The following is a 16,681-nucleotide window of genomic DNA, read 5'->3' as shown; positions in this document are numbered from 1 at the left end:
CTGGATGCGCACAGCACGACAGCGCCTCTGCGTGGGAACTTCGATGGTGGTGGCTTCTTCAATGTGCCGCGTGCTGTGCCGTCGTTGTCGTCGTGTGCGCGTGTACTCCCCCCCCACCCCCGCGCGAGGGTCTTCGAGACACACACACACACACACCGACGCGCACACGTACCCGTCTGTGTCGGGTGCACCGTGACAGACGCGCGGGCCGTGGACGGATAGGAGAGAAGAGCGACACGGAGAGATGGGCCTGACTAGAAGACGCGGTGAACACACCACAGTGCTTCTCGCGCTTGCGCTGGTCGGCCTGCGCGTGTCCGGTCGGTGTCGCACTCGCGGCGCCTTGCTCGACTATTTCTTCTCTGCTTTCAAAACGGGTGTTACGTACGCGGGCGTCGTCGCCGCCATTCATGTGAAGAGTGCAGCGCAGGAAGCCACAACAGCCGCCGCTGCTGCTGCCGCCGGTGTCCCGTACGCCGACACGCCGGCGCACGCGACGGGTTTGCTTTTGTATGGGTGATGGATGGCCACGTGTATGTGCGCCTTGGCGTGTCTGCCTCTGCGCACCACTGCTTCAATTTCGTCCTTACGGGCGTGACGCGCATGCATAGGGAGGTAGGGGAGGGGCGCAAGGGCGGGGGAGATGGTGTGCCTCGATAACCGAGGGATGATCATTCAGCCACACACACACACGCATGTATGCATGCATACATAGACAGACACACACAGGCGGGTCTTTCTCCGCTGAAGGTGCTGCATGAGGGGGACGAAGGGCGGGCGTGCCCCCCGCCCCCCCCCCTTGGGGGATGGTGGTGGTGGTGGGGGGACGTGCAGTGGCAAGAGCGGGTAGCGCAACCGCCATCCAGCACATACACACACACACACACACAGACACAGACAGACCCCACGCGCACTGCCGTCGGCAGTGCCAAGCACTGCGTGCGCATGCCTCATGCCGCTGGTTTGTTGCTCGTTTTGGTAAACTCGCGCCGCTTATGCTCACCTGCGTTGCGCCTCTCGCATCGCTCGGTTAGGGGGTGTCGAAGCCCGCAGCCACACACACACACACACACACACACACACACACGTACACATACTCATGCGCCACCACCATTAAAAATCGAGATCCCTTCGTAGATCGGTGCCGCGGATGGGGACGGGGAGGGCGGCACCACCACCACCACCTCGGAAAGGGTGGGGTGGGGTGAGGAACGCTGAGCACACAAGCGCATGCGCCGAGTCCTCTAACACATGCACGGAGAGACGGGAGCAGGTGGATTCGGGAGAGGGGAGGGCTTGTGGCTGTGCTCTTGGCTGCGGCAGCTGCGATGCTCTCAGTCGATGTCCTCGGTATGCACCGAGGGCGTTTTGGCTGCTACCTCGTCCGGTGCATCGCCCGACACCTCGGCGTCGTTCCGCAGCTGCGAAGATGACGGTGCCTCAGCGTCTTCCCTCTCTGCCGCTGCCGCTGCTTCGCCGTCACCGTCACCCTCTCCGCCCTTGGCCTCCTCGTCGGCATCATCGCTGCCAGCACCCTTCCCGTCCCCACCTTGTGCATCCGCTTCCGCTTCCGCTTCCGCCGCCTCCTCGTCCATGTCTTTTATAAGATCAGGGAAGAGGAAGGACGTCACGACGGTGCGCTCCCCAAACAGCTTGCCGGCAATCCGCTGCTGCGCCTCTGCCGCCTCGTCCACTGCCTCGTACTCCACAAAGACACGGCCGTAGCCGCCCCACACGGGGTGAGTCTGCCGGTTCATGTAGCGCCCGAGCTCCGCGCCAAAGCTCTTCTTGGCCTCACTGTACGCCGCCATGGCCGCCGCCTTGGCCGTCTCGTCGGCCTCGTCGTAGTCGACGCCGGGCTTCGGCGCTTCGGGTAGCTTCGGCCGGGCCTCGCGGCGTGGCACGACAAGCCGTTTCACGCGACCGTACTTCTCGACTTCCTCCTCGATGTCGGCCAGCAGCTGCGAGTAATTGCTGTCGTACACAAGCTCCTCCTCGTCGAAGAGGTTCAGCAAGACCAGCACCGGCGTGGCGTAGACGGTGAGCTGCGAGTTCGCGTACAGGGGGCGCAGGTGAGGGTAGAGGGCGGCGAAGCGGGCAAGCATGTCCGGCAACGTGAAGGTCATGTCCAGCAGCTCCCGCATGATCTGCAGCGACGCCGCCTCGGGGTCCTCGGAGACCGCCACGAGCGCCGAGCTGCCGCTAGCCCCAGCGTCGCCTCCCGCGGCGCCGCCGGCGGCCGCGCCGGCCTGCGCACCAGCCCCACCGAGCACTGATGTCTCAGGCAGCCGCTCACGCACTTGCTTCATGACGTACTTGCCCGACACCGGGTCGTCGTCCTCGACCGTGACATCGATACCCTCACGCACCAGCAGCGCCTTCAGCCAGTCGTAGAGCGGCAAGGCAATGACCATGTTGTTGCCCAGCACGACGCCGTGCACATCCGCGCGGAAGTCCGTGGCGTCCCGAAGCTCCTCGAACTCTCCGTACGCGTAGCCGTTGCGCAGCTCGAACTTCAGCAGCTTGCCGTAGGACTCGAAGACGGGCTTGATAGACTCCTCCGGCATCGAGGGCGGAAAGCCAACGAGGACCACCTTCGACTCGTCCACCCCCGTCAGCGGGTCCGCGTCGCGCGGCCGTCGGATCATCAGCGGGTACGTCTGGCCATCCAACGACGAGTTGAAGAGGAAGCGGTGCGGGTCGGCGGCACTCTGGCTCACCAGCTCGTCGATCATGTCCGCCAGCCGCAGCTCAATAAAGCTAAAGGACTTGGCCCTGCCAGCGCTCACGGTGAGGCTCTTCACCTCATCAATGCACGCCAGATTCGCTGTGGCCGGGACGTGCCGCACCGCCGCCTCCCCCTCCTCCTCGATCAGCCCAACCCGCTCCGCGAGCTCCCGGATTTGGCGCTCCGTCTGCAGCCGGCGGACCTCCGGCAGGAGGAGCTGGAAATAGTCCTCCAGCTCCTCGCGCGTGGTGCCGAGCGGGAAGCCGGACACGTGCGCGCGGCGCTGCTCGCGCGCGCGGCGGTCCGCGTCCGGCCCGATCTTGGGCGCCTCCAACAGAACGAGTGCCCCGCTTTGCCCATTACCAGTCTGCTGGGGCTGCGAAGTAGTCGAGCCTGCGGCTGCCGCGTCGCCATCGCCACCGCCCAGGGTCCCGCCGCCTACGACGAGGTTCATGAGGCTTTTCGGCACCACCGGCACAAATTCCTCCACGGACGGCAGCACTCGTGTTGGTGCGGGGGCCGAGTTCGGTCCCGTGTTCTTCCTGTCGCCTCGCTCCTCGGCGCGCTCCCGTGGCGGTAGCGGCGGCGGCGATGATGACAGCTGCTGCTGCTGTTGCTGTTGCAGGAGAAACTGGAGCAGCTGATCCGAGCTCATCCCAGCACCCCCGCTGTGATGGTTGCCATTCGGGCTTGGGCCGCCGCTGAAGCCGAACGGCATCGCCCCGGGGTCGCCGCCGCTCATGAACGGCAGGCCGAAGTTGCCTCCGCCAGGACCACCCTGGAAGCCTTGCGGAGCGTTCATCGGCATCATTTCACGGTACGGGAAGCCCGTGCCGGCTGCACCACCTTGACTCATGTAGGGCATGAACTGCTGGTGCTGCCACGGGGCGCCGTAGCCGTCGTCACCGCCCTCGGTGCGCGGATGGCGCAGCCGGCGGGCGTGGAGGTCGTGGTTGCCAGAGCCGTGATCGCCGCCCTGCTGCCGCGGCGGGTGCCGGAACGGATCGTGGCCGTCATCATCGGCGTCCTCACGGCGGTAGCGCGCCCTGTTGTACCGACCGCCACCGCCGCTACCACCACCCGTGACATCGCTGTCGCCGCCGTAGCGGTCGGCGCGCGAGTCGCGCTGGCTGCATGAGTCCCGGTCGCCCATGGTCGTTACTCGGTTCCTGCTGAAGTTTGTCTCCGTTTCGCGACGGTGTATGTATGTGCAGAGGGTTCACGGCCGCCCCACCCGGATGTGCCTGCAGTGGATTTGGTGGTGTGCGCGGAGAAGTCATGCTGGCCGTGGTGATGGTGAGGTGGGCGACGGTCAAGGAGCGGGACGACAGTAAAAGAGGGAGACGGCGGAGCACAAACTCGAAGGCATGCACATTGCTCGACCTTTCCGAGGCATGTGCGGGGGAGGGGGAAGACACGCACACGCACACGCACACGCACACGCCCACGCGCACGCCCACGAGTGCACATCGGGGCGCGACAGGCACGTCGTGCACGCTTGGCGTCTCTGTGCTACTTGTTGAGTGTTTTACGTTGTTCAGCATAAACATACGGAGGCGCACGCGCACGGCCGTGGTGGTGTGCACCGGCGCTTCGTGCCGTTGCGTGCGTCTCTCCCTCTCTCCGCGTGTGCGGTGCCCACTGAACCACGACGTAGCACCCTTGGGATGCATGCGCACCGGAGAAGAAACCCCCCCTCCCGCACGCCCCACACACGCCCGCCTTCACCGCCCTTCGCTGGACAAGCCTCTCTCACCCCCCACTACCACTACCACTACCACTACCACCCCGCTCCATCTCCGTCGCCACTGCCAGGCGTGTGCGGGTCGCTAGTTAAGCCGCAGCTCCTTCGCAAAGGACTGCAGCAGGCACTGCACCGTGCGGATGGGCACCGCGATGCCGCGTTGCTGCTGGACGTGGCGGATGGTGCGGCGAAGAAGGTGACTCGTTAGCCACGGTGCGTCGGCGTCGGCGGTGGTGTTCTTCGTGCGCTGCTGCTGCGACTCCTCCTCATCCCCGCCGTCCGCGACTGACGCTGCTGCGGGTGCGGGTGCGAGGGCGCCCATGTCGTCAAGTAGCAGTGCTCTCACAGCCGCGTCGTGGGCGGCTTCGGCGCCAGCAGGCAGCGGTGGTGCTGGGGCACCCGTGCAGCTCAGCGGCCCGAGACCGAGAGTCTGCTCCGTGTGGAGTATCTGCCGGCACTGATAGAGCAGCCAGAGAAGAAACGCTACCAAGATGCCGCATGAGCGGTGCATGCCAGCAGAGCAGTGCACGAGCGTGACCTCCGGCATCTCGCCCCATAAACTCAAACCGAGTTGACGGTCCTTGCCGACGGCTGCCGCCACAGTGCCGCACATGCACGGCGGTGACACCCCACCCCATGCTATTCTGAAGGCGTCGTTGCGCAGCTGCGCGTCGATGCGAGCGGCCAGCGCTGGCGGCCACGTCAGCGACGGGTGCGGTGACGGTGATGGTGCCATCAGCATCACCATCGGCGTGGGCGCGTACCCCACCGCGCCGGGTCCGATGGCGGCAGGCCATTCAGGCGCGGCAGACGGCATCGGCAATGGGCCGCCTTGCATGAAGGAGAACAGAGACGACTGGAAGAACACGGAGAGGTTAAAGTTGTCCGTGTCCTCGGCCGGCACCACCCACCGCCACAGCAGCCGCCCGCTCAGCGGCAGCATCGTTACATAGAGCGTCATGGAGGACGCAGTGGCGGCCTGGGCCGGTGTTGTGCGGGTGGAGTTGGAGTCCGCGCTCTCGGCGTAGGGGTTCGCGGTGCCTGGCATGTAAGCGTACGGGTACCACGTCAAGGGTTGCAGCAGCGAGACCGCGTTGAAGAGCAGGCTCGACGACTGCGGCTGCTGGAACTGTGGATGGTTGCTCATCGCATGCGCCACTGTGGAGGGCGGCATCACGGTTGCGGAGGACACCGATGGATGCTGCCACTGCTGCATTACTCTGGCCGACAGCGTTGGCGCACTCTGGCTGTGACGCAGCACCGTCGTCGCTGTCTTGGCGGCAAAGGCAGCGCTTGCTGTCGCGCTGCTGCCATCGGCGGCGGCGTCCTCTCTCAGATACCCGGATAGAAGGTAGGCCCGAAAGGCGTCACTTTCCTCCACCATCAGCGCTGCCGCCTCCTCCTGCGCTGGTGTGAGCGACGGCGTCGTCGTCGTGCGCAAGTCGGATGCAAGAGAGCCTGATGCGGCGGTGGTTGTGGCCGTAGAGGGAGCGGCCGGGTTTGCTGGGGTCGTTTCCGGCGCCTGCGCCGTTGCGGACGCGCCAGATCCACCATGGCGAAGCAGCGGCAGTGTCGGCTGGGCCAAGAACTTTTCCAGGCTCGCCAGCAGAAGCCGCTGTGGTGACGTTGTAGACGCTGACGGCGCTGAGCCTGTTGCCGCGACAACCGGGCCATCGCTGAAGCACTGCACCACGCGACTCACCTGCAGCAGCTCCATCAGCAGCGGCTGCCACGCAGCGTCCTTGCCGCTGATGTACATTTGCGCCGTGCGAAGTGATTCGACGTCGTCGACCGGCGTCGCCGGGCCCGGGTTCGCGTCCGCGTCGCCTGGAAAGCCGCCGGTGGCCACTCTAACAGCTTCCTCGTACACCGTTTTCACTCGAGTCGCATGCAGCCACCGTGCCAAAACCTCTTGCTGGAAGAGGGGGTCCGGGGCTGAGCTGGCTGCGCTGCCTGTCGCGCCTGGTGCAGCGACAGCCGACGGCGACATCATCGACAGAGTCGAAGCGGCTGATTGGGGAGGGGACAGGATGGCCTGCGCTGAGCGCCGTGCCACCTCGCGGTCGTCGCGCATGACGTACGCGGTGATCATGCGCCGATAGTCCGCCAAGTAGTGGCGGACAAAGCCCAAGGCGCTCCGCTCCAGCTTCGACAGCCCACATCCATCAGACGCCTCCGTTGCTGGGTCACCGCGGCTGGAGCGACTACCGTCCAGGTCCTTCGCTCTCATCCGCTGAACAGGCGCTTGCTGGTCCAGCAGGTGGGCCCCCGCAGGACACGTCGCCCCGTGCGGGGGGTACGCTTGCAGTTCGCGTTCCCGGTGTTGCTGCAGCTGCTGCAGGCGCACCTGTGCAATGAAGATGATCATCACCGCGCGCATGAATTTCTGCAGGAAGAAAATGACGTCTACGTCAGCGCGTGGCCGCGGCGCAGTCACGTCCATCGGTGGAGTCGCTGCCGGTGCTGGCGCGCAGGTGGCGGCGAGAGTGGTCAGCGTCGAGTCCGTCGCACCACTCATGAGGTCGCTACTCGAACGGTGGGGATGGCCAGTCGACGACCAAGCCGATGGATGCCCTTGTAGCTCCGACCCAGCCGCATCCGCCTCTTCGCCACCATCGCAGCCGCTGTTGTCTACCACCTGCTCGACAGCGTTGCCCTCCAGGTGTGCCGCACTTGTCTCGACCTTTACCGGCCCATCCTCCGCGCCGCTGTTGCCCACCTCCATGTGCTCCTGCGTGTGCTGTGCGCCGGCAACGTCACCGCCTTGCCGCCTCGCATCCGTGCCCACAGCCGCCGGCGCTGGCAGGAGGGCGGCCGCCTGACCGCTGGTGCGGTGGTCGAGCTTCGTGAAAGGCGATGGCAACGGGGCCCCTACCCCGTGCAGGGAGGGCGCCGGGTAGAATAATTGGGCGGCCTTCTTGCGCGGGTGGCCGTCGCTGTACAGGGTCACGTCGCTTCGGGTCACGGAGGAGGCGAAGGTGAGGCTGCTGCTGGCAGCTGAGTCTGCCGCTGTACTTGACACCGACACCGCCTCTCCCAATGCCTTCACGCAAGTCGGCGCTGCGGCGGTCACGTCGACGGTCGGGGTGGGATGCGCATTCCTGTGACTGCGAAAGAGTTCCGCCGCAGCCGAGGTGGCGCCGGCGCGGCGCGCAGTGCTGCTGCGGAACGTGTCGCTTGGGTACGCCACCCGGGAGCGGCGACGCGACGAGCGCCGCTGCCGACTCAGGTACAGCGTCGGAGGCTGTATTTCCTCGTTGCGCCACCACTGCTCCCGCTTAAGCACCGCTGCCGAGGCCGCCGCCGAGCACGTCACAAGAGTGTTGTTGCCGAGGCCCTTCACCTGACCAGAGGACCCGCCCACACGACCTCCCAAATCCGTCGTCGACGTCCCATGCTTGCCTTCTGGGTGACCCTTCTTGGTGTCGCTCGCCCCACGATCGCGAGGCCTTGTCGCAGACCGACGCGTCTCGAGCTGCTGCTGCTGTGACGATGATGGCGCCGCGGTGACCCTGCCGAAGTAGTACGCCTCCTCCCAGGCATCCCTCTCCTCCGCAGCCGACAGCTCTGGCGGCCACTCAGGCACGACCGCTGGCAGCTGCCGCTGCACCAGGTCCACGACTGCCGCTGTGGCGGTCGTTGTCGTGCTGTTGTTCATGGTTGTTGTTGCTGTGATTGTGTTCACCGCCGCTGTCGCCGCGGTGGAGGCGACCCCGCCGCTGCTGCCGGAGGTGAGGCTCGCGCGCTGTGGTTGACGAAGCACCGCTGCCCAGGAAACACGTGGGGTGCTGGAGGATGACGTTGGTAGCGCTTCTCCTGCCGCTGCTGCAGTTGCGGTGTTGGTGCAGCCGCCACGACCCGTACCGAGAGAGGGGCGCGAGAGCACAGGCACATGCTGCTGCGCTGCCGTCGCTGCAGCCGGCAACGACGCCGTGTACGGCGACGTGCCGCTGCTGCTGTGTATCGATGCTGCTGGATTTGACTTGTTCCCGCCAACACCGACCTCTGATACAGCAACTACCGCTGTAGCAGTGCTGCTGCCGACACCCGGCCCCACGCGACGAAGCATTCGTGTTCGCATCAGTTGCTGCTCGTGCCGCGACGCCTCGTAGCGCGCCAGCAGCTCCAGCCCCCACGGCTGGTAGTACAAGGCGGACAGCGGCCGCTCCCGCACCCACTGCGGCAGTTCCACAGGCGCCACGGAGCCGGCTGCGGATGCCGGTGTACTCAGCTGCCGATGATGCGCCACTGCTGGTGTGTCTGCCGCCGTGCTCATGGGAGCATCAGCCCGACCAGGTCCGCCGACCTCGTCACCGAAGTCGCCAAGTACGCCATCGCTGCTGCTCCCAGCAGAAGTAAAGGACCTTGGTGTCGGTGCTGCGGCTGCTGGCGATGGTGGAGCTGCCGCCACACCTGACCACGATGCACTGAGCAGGTCCGTGGCGGTTTTGTGGCTTCGCAGCGACTGCGGCAGCGTCAAGAGGTGCGGGGTCTGCTCTGCTTCTCCGGGATTTCGGGGTTCCATTGCGGACAGGACGCTGGGGGCTGGGAAGCCGCACTGCTGGTGCTGTGCCTGTGCTGGCGTCAGCGCACCGGCGGCGGTGCCGCCCCCGCTCCCGCTCTTTGCGCGGGCCGCCTCTGCAAACGTGCTTGGGCGAGGAGAGGCGACGGCACCGCACGGCGGAGTAGCCGGGGACGTCGCCGATGCTGTCGTTGCGGGCAACGCGGAGACGCGTGCCCCAGCCGCCATCGCGTACGTTCTGGGAGTGGACAACGCGGAGGAGACGGCGGTGGTTGTCGCGGTGTGTCCTGCCATGGACCTCGCCGTGGGGCCGGAAAACAACGACATCGCTGCGCGGTGCTGCAGCTGCAGCAGCAGCTCCTGCGCCTCCGCGGTCGGTGCGGTGTACAGACTCGCCGCCTTTGGTCCTTCCGTGATGCTGGGCACGTAGACACGCATTATACGCCGCCGCCGCGTGCACATTGCTTTCCGTCTGCGGCGCGCGTTCTTGCCACCTTTGGCGACCGAATACGGCGAGGCGTAGCCGACACCGCCGAGGCTGCTGCCGTTGAAGTGCGAGTTGTGGTTCGCCACACTATTACCGACACCGGTGGCGAGGGTACTGCGCGGGGTCGCGCGTCCGCTCAAGGTGCTCGACCACAGACGACTGAAGGACATGGAACTGATGCTGACCGTCGGCGAGGCCGGGAACGAGTTCGATGGTCGGACGCCGCCGCTGCCGCTGGCGCCGCGACGACCCAAGGGCCATTCTTCATTCGCTTCGTCACCGCCGTCGTCGTCATCGTCACGCGCGGTGGCGCGCGAGCTCCCTCTACTGTCGCGGCTGGTGCAACCATCACCGGTGTGCAGCAGCAGGGGCGACTGTCTTGGTGCTGAAGCGGACATGATGGACCCGCACGGCTGATCGGTGGCTCGCAGCATCGCCCTCGACGGCTGCTGTGGCTGCGAGGGCGACGGACGCGATGAGTGAGGGGTAGGGTACAACATCCAAGGGGTCGCTGCGGTAGCACCGATCCCGCCCCCGTCCTCCTCGTCATCGCTGTCGCCGCCACCGCCGTTGCCAAGGCTGTCGAGGGAGGAGGAGGAGGAGGTACAGGGGCGCATGGATTGCTGGAGGTGACGGTGCGCCTTCGACGCGGAGGAGGATGCCGGCGGCGAGGGCGGCAACGACGATGACCACATGCCCGAGACGGCTGCTGCGTGGCTGCGGTGTGCGGTCAGCAGCCGTAGTGGGCTTCTCGGTGACGTCGCCGTTGCGGCGCTGCACGAGAGCTGACAGCGCTGCTTCTCTTCCTCGCAATCCTCATCGGTGGCGGTCGAGTTGACGGTCGTCGTCGCGGCAGTGGTGGTGAAGGACAGGACAGACGGCGTCGGCGAGTAGAAGAACGTTTTGTTCGTCGCCACACGACGGCGGTGGTAATGGTGGGGCTGGGGTTGATGCTGCCGTTGCTGCTGGAGGTGCTGCTGAAGGCGGGTGGCTGACAAGGTCGGTGGCTGTTGCTGTTGCTGCTGCTGCTGCTGGCGAAGGAGAAGCTGCTGCTGGTGCTTGTGCGCCTCCAACTTGCGCTGGAACTCCTCCAGCGAGGGGAGGTACTGCGCGTGGAAGATGGAGGAGGATACGTATGCGGTGTTCGGTGCGCGCGCTAGCGCCCCGTCGCTATGACTGTGTGGGAGACCTCTGCTAACCTCGTGCACGAATGCCGGGGGCGGGGCCTGATCACGGACAAGCGACGACAGCTGCTGTGGCTGCTGTTGTGCTCGGGCGGCGTCATCGCCAAGCACCGAAGTCGCACCGTTACGCGGATTTCCCACTACGGCTCTGGCACCGCCGCCAGCCCCACGGAACAGGTATTGTGACCAGGTGAGCGGCGCGGTGGAGGCAGCACCTGACGTCCCGGACACCGCGACGCTCGTCGTGAGTGCCGACGACGACGCCGGCAGCGGTGAGAGAGAGCGCGGGTTGGTGACGACATCCGTGGCAGCCGCAGGGCTGTCACGTGTCTGGTATGCCTCCTGCGCGTATGCAGCGCTTGTGTGCATCTTCGACGCGACGCTCGACGTGTCGCCGCGCTTATCGGCCTTAGCTTGCAGCGTGCCCGCTGAAGATGCCCCACCCACCGTCGCCGCGCCCTCCCCGCTGCGCTTGGCAGCGCACCTCACGGTCAAACCCGCTTGCCCTGCTTCCACCTTCGCTTCCTCTTCGCTCATACCGCTACTACGCAGCGCGGTCGATGCGGGGGCGGCAGCCAGTGCCGTCGATGCGGCAAGTTCCCCTGCTGTGAGGGATGGCGTCTCCGCAGGAGGTTCGGCGCCTGGCAGATGCAGCGGGCACGGCGCGTGTGGGAGTAGCAACAGCAGGAGGTCCACGTTCCACGTCAGGGATGATAAGATGTACGTCACATCGTCCCGGGGAAGAAGCCACACAGATGTTGGGGGCGACGGCGCTGACGGTGGGGGTGCTGGCGATGAAGGCGTTGCCGCTGGCGCAGAGAACGCCTGCGACGCTGCTCCACAGGCCTCGACGGAAATGGGCACCCCAAGAGCGGCGCGACTGCTGTTGGTGTTGCTGCCGGGCGTATGGGGCGAGAAGATGGGGGACGCTGCGGGCGACTTGAACGTGCTCGGCGGCGTTGCCGATGGCGCTAGTGATGGTGGCATGGCGGCGTCGGAGGCTGCGGTGTGTGCGACAGCAGCCGCGCCATGGGTGGCGCTGTCCGACGGCGCCGACCCACTCTTCTGAAAATCGTGCGAGGTGGGGCTGCCAGTGCAAGGGAAGGGGGTGCAGTGGGCAGACGGAGAGCTGCCAGCGGCGCCAGACAGCTTTGACCCAGTCGCGGATCTCTCGAAGAGCACTGCCGCCCCATCCGTTTTGGTGGATGAGGCCGACAGCGCGGCAAGCGTATCCGTGGTCGCCGCTTTTGGATGAACGTCGAATGGGCTGCTGCTGCTGCTGCTCGCGGGAGGCAATGCCACGGGCGATGCAGCGAGTCCAGAACCGCCGCTGGCACTGACGTTGCCGGCCTTCAACTTTTCCGTCGTTGCTGCATGTCGCTGCAAGCGGGCCAGCACCTTCGATGAAGGGATATACATGGACGCGGACGCGTGATTTTCCATTGTTCCGGCAGGCTTCTGCACAACTCTGGTGTGTGCGTGTGCGTGTGACTGCGCGTGCGCGTGTAGAAGGTTGGGAGGACGAGAACGCCTCTCGCCTTGCTTGTGGCTGCTTTGGTTGTGTCTCTCTCTCTCTTTCGCGTCCTCGGTGTTCGGGAGGAGCGGGACGGCAGGGGACTGCAGCCACACGGCAGGGAGAAGAAAGACGAGAAGGACTTCGGCCGTTGGTCCGGCGCGTGCGGGGAGGGAGGGAGGGAGGGAGGGAGGGAGGGAGGGGGGGGAGGTGAGGAAGCAAGTGTTTGTGGATGCGTGGGGCATTGAGGGCAGGCGAAGGACAGGAGGGAAACGGATGGCATGAATGGGCATCATCATCACGTAGGCGGGAGGAGTACCGCGAGCAGCCCTAAAACACCGAGAGATGGGGACGAGATCGAGAGAAGGAGGGTGGAGGGGTTCTGCCCCCCCCCTCCCCCCCGTGTCCCATCCCATCCCTGCCTCGCAGCTGCTCACGTTGATGCGCGTGTCTACCCCCCCCCCCCTCCTCCCCCTCCCGCCATCGCCATCAGGGCAAGCCGGCCTGTCTGCTGGCGGTATACTCCCTTCTTCGGTTTTCCTTCCTCGTGCTTCTTCTGGCATTACGGAACACCATTCAATTATTTATTTATTTGGGGTGGCGGCGACGACGACGACGAGAAGGCAAGTCGAAAAACACGCATCAGAAAGAAAAGGTTACACAGAAGGGGGAGAGGGGGAGGGGTGGTGGTGGTGGTGTGGTGGTGCACATGGCTGCCTCCGCGACCATGTGTACCACCCACCCACAGACACAGACACACAGAGAGACCCGCGCACCCCACCCCAGACGCGGTGTGAGGGAGAGGAGCGAGAGAGCAGACAGCGAGCTCCCTCCCATCCCCTCACCCCCTCACACATGACCGCTTCTCCTTGTACCTTTTACAGCAGACAAGCCAAGGGTGAGGGTGAGAGAGGGGATGGGATGGGAGGGACATGCCCTTCAATCACGTTTTGCTGGCGGGCGATGTCAGCAGCAACAGTGGATGGAGGCGAGCCGAGCAGCACACGCCCCATCGTCTTGCCTCTCTCGCTCCAAGTAAGCATGTAGATATAGATAGATATAGATATGTGCCTCTCTCACACCGTGTGTGTGTGTGTGCCTCGCACGCGTAATAGGGATGATGCGAAGCACACACACGCACGCGGGCACGCCCTCATCCCCCCCACCCCCATTCGCCAACGCCCATCAGTGCTGATATCACGCACAACACCCTCTCGCGGTCGTGCAGCGACGACAGGCACAGGAAGAACGCCCGAAGACGAAGTGCTCAGCGTAGGTCAGAGGAGCGTTGCGCGCGCGCATGTGTGTGTGTGTGTGCGTGCGTGCTCGGTGGAGGAGGGGGGGGCGAGCGGAGGGCATGAGGAGAGTGCAGTGCGCTGATTGACGCACGCAGACAAGGCGAAGAACTGAGGAAAAGACAAGGAACGGCGCTACGGCCGTCGGCGCAACACATGCTCCTGTTACTCGAGGGGAGTCGGAGTCGGAGTCGGAGGGGGAGGGGGAGGGGGGTGGAATCAATGGACGCAGGCACCGCTGCACCGACGACAGGCAGAGAACGCACCGGAGCACGGGAAGAGGAAGCACGAGAGAGGGAGGGAGAGAGAGAGACGGACATGGACATGCACACACGCACCGGAGCATATGTGCACTGACCCGTTCTGTTAAAGGACTACGTTGCCTTGCCCAGCACACACACACACACACACACACGTACGTACGTGCACACACACCACAGGATAAGGGGAGGGGGGAGGAGGGGGGGGGCTGGTGTTCCACCAGTACGTCTCTCGCTGTGTTCCAGGAAGACGTAGCGAGGTTCCAGTCGTCCGTGAGAAAACTGGATGGGGAAGCCGTCGCGCAAGTGGTGGTGGTGGTGGTGAGGAGGGTAAGGGGAGGGAGGGAGGGGGAGGGAGGGAGCACGGGGAATGTAGTTGCTGCACGGACAACGCGTTCGAGCGTCACACGCAGCCGCGGGTGTGCATCGCGTTCACAGGGTTGGTGAGGGCCACCGACAGACACAAGGATCACGAGTTCGGTCGATCCGCAACTGAAGAGAAGAGGGCACGAAGAGCTACGAAGTCCCTCCAAAGAAAAATGAAACAGTGGTTTATCATGAGAGCAGCGCGCCCCACTTCCCACACGCACACACACGTGCGCGCCGGTGGTCGGAGGAGGAGGAGGCAACGCTGACGCCTTCAAGGAGAAAGCACGCGACCAAGAACAACGATAAAAAGGCAACAAGGCGGGAAATATCAAGGAAACCTCGGGGGAGCACCTGTGTGCGCGCGTGTGTGTGTGTGTCCGCCACCACAGTCACGCACCCACACACACACACGCACGAGACGGCAACACGAAGGGGAAAACAGCAGCGGGAGGAGAGACCCATCTCTTCTCCAGAAAGGAAAGCACAGCGCCAACACGGGAGACGAGGGCGCGCGGGGTGGGAGGGGAGGGGTGGTAGTGGTCGCCTCTGCAACACAAGGCGTCAGCTCCTCACGCCGCCTTCACACGCCCCCTCCCCTCACTGGCACGCACGCATGGACACATACACATACACACACACACACACACACACACACAACCCGGACGTTGTTTGATACCGCTCGTAGCAGCAGCGGAAACGACAGCGAAACATTTCCCAACGAGCAGGGTGCGTGCTTGTGTGCGTGCGTGCGTGCGTGTGAGGGAGAGAGAGAGAGCGTCGGGAAGACTGCGCTGACCAGGCGTCTTTGCGCGCCACATTAGCGGCTGCCACGCGGCACCGGTGCGGTGATGCCCTGCGCGAAGAAGCAGGCGGAGATGATGGCGGTGACAACCAGCGTGAAGACCCAGCCAGCGTACATCTTCAGCACCAGAGCCCAGCGCACACGGCGGAAGCCGACGTCGACTATGGAGATGGCCAACACGGCGCCAGTAATGCAGTGCGTGGATGATACAGGGATGCCGTAGGTGGACGCCAGCGACACGACGAGCGCCGTGGCCACCTCAGCCGCGCAGCCGCGCACCGGCGTCAGCACCGCCAGTTTCTCGCCCAGCAGCCGCATGATGGGCAGCCCGAAGGTGGCTAGCCCGACCACGATGCCAGCACCGCCGAGGCACAACAGCCACGCCTCAACGTTCGCCGCGCTCGCCACGTTGCCAGTTCTATACACCTGGTAGATGGCAGCGTAGGGGCCGATGGCGTTGCTGACGTCGTTCGAGCCGTGCGCCAGCGACGTGCAAGCGGCAGTGACGATCTGCAGCATGCGGAACATGTACTCGGCGCGCGGGTCGAACATGCGCACGCCGCTCTCGTCGTACTTCACGTAGTTAATGTTCGGATCGATCGCGGTCATGTGGACCCCCTCGACCTCGTCGCTGCCGCCCTGCGCGCAGTTGTTGGGATTCTCGTCGAAGGGGCTGTCCAGATCCGAGGATTCGTCGCGCACGACGGCGCCGTACACCAGGCGTGACCCAAGACCAAGTTTCTTCGCTGCGCGTGCGTCCTCCACCTCGTTGCTGGCCTCCTCGGCGGGCTCGGCCTTCACAACGTTGGCCGACGTCTTGCGATCCTTGCGGCGCTGCTTCTCCGCCGTGAGGTACTCGGCCGCCTCTCTCCTTGTCTGGAAGGTGCGGATACTCAACGCGCGCGCCCCCGTCATTTTCATACGCATCGCCTCGACGGCATCGCAGCCCTCCTCCGCGCCGAACTTCTCACCTGAGACGCGAATGGACTCGATGCGGCGCTTCATCACCGGGATCAGCCCCAGCGACAGCAGCGCCACGCCGGCAGCCACGGCGAAGGCCATCCAAGTAGCGTGCCCGGCCGACCACGAGAGCCGGTTGCTCGCCGCGTTCAGGAAGATGAAGATGAACTCGAGGAAGCAGACAGTGAAGACCGCCACGGGCGTGAGGTAGGGCGCGAGGCGGACGGCAAAGGTGCGCTCGAGGAGTAGGAAACGGCCCATGCAGTATAGGGCGGCGGCGGCGAGGCCGGCCAGCAGCGGCGAGATAAACCACGAGACCACAATCGGTACAAATCCCGAGACGTAGGGGAAGGTGGGCTTGCGGCCGGCCCACACCACCGCGTCGCCACCGCCGTACACCAGCGCGAAGCCGATGATGCCGCCGGCGACGGCGTGGTGCGATGACACGGGCAGGTTGGCGAGCGTGGCGACCAGGAGCCAGATGAAGGTCGCGCCAAGCGTGCAGAGGAAGCCGTAGATGAGCACGTAGGGGTCGTCCTGGAAAGTGGACAGCTTGGCGATGCCGCTGGACATGGTCGTAGCCACATTGCTACCGAGCCCGACGGCCCCGGAGAACTCGCAGATGGCGGCGATGACGACGATCTGCAGCATCGTGAGAACACGCGAGCCGTAGCTGGTGCCGAAGGCGTTGGCGAGGTCGTTGGCTCCGTTGCCGCACGCCACGAGGAAGCCCACGAAACCGCCCACGATGACGATCCACAGGTACGGGTGGATCATCGTTGTGCTGAGGTGGTGGTGGTGGTGGTAGGGGAAGGGG

General features: G+C 65.1%; 3 protein-coding genes across 3 annotated transcripts; all 3 read right to left on the bottom strand.

Annotated features, from left to right (window-relative positions):
• Positions 1–1,334: 1,334 nt before the first annotated feature.
• LMXM_03_0520 (conserved hypothetical protein) lies at positions 1,335–3,881 on the bottom strand (the record flags this gene model as incomplete). The annotated part of the gene is made up of 1 exon (XM_003871671.1): positions 1,335–3,881. One exon carries the CDS (start codon positions 3,879–3,881, stop codon positions 1,335–1,337), a length of 2,547 nt encoding a protein of 848 aa, XP_003871720.1.
• A 676-nt stretch (positions 3,882–4,557) lies between these two features.
• On the bottom strand, positions 4,558–12,084 carry LMXM_03_0510 (conserved hypothetical protein; the record flags this gene model as incomplete). The annotated part of the gene is made up of 1 exon (XM_003871670.1): positions 4,558–12,084. One exon carries the CDS (start codon positions 12,082–12,084, stop codon positions 4,558–4,560), a length of 7,527 nt encoding a protein of 2,508 aa, XP_003871719.1.
• Positions 12,085–14,919: 2,835 nt separating this feature from the next.
• LMXM_03_0500 (phosphate-Repressible Phosphate Permease-like protein) lies at positions 14,920–16,515 on the bottom strand (the record flags this gene model as incomplete). Its single annotated transcript, XM_003871669.1, has 1 exon — positions 14,920–16,515. The coding sequence occupies one exon, from the start codon at positions 16,513–16,515 to the stop codon at positions 14,920–14,922; it is 1,596 nt and encodes a 531-aa protein (XP_003871718.1).
• Between the last annotated feature and the right edge of the window lie 166 nt (positions 16,516–16,681).

This window comes from Leishmania mexicana, chromosome 3, assembly GCF_000234665.1.
Source record: "Leishmania mexicana MHOM/GT/2001/U1103 complete genome, chromosome 3".
Classification (NCBI taxonomy): domain Eukaryota; phylum Euglenozoa; class Kinetoplastea; order Trypanosomatida; family Trypanosomatidae; genus Leishmania; species Leishmania mexicana.
The sequence above is the reverse complement of the archived record's forward strand: the minus strand, read 5'-3'. Positions and strand labels throughout refer to the sequence as shown.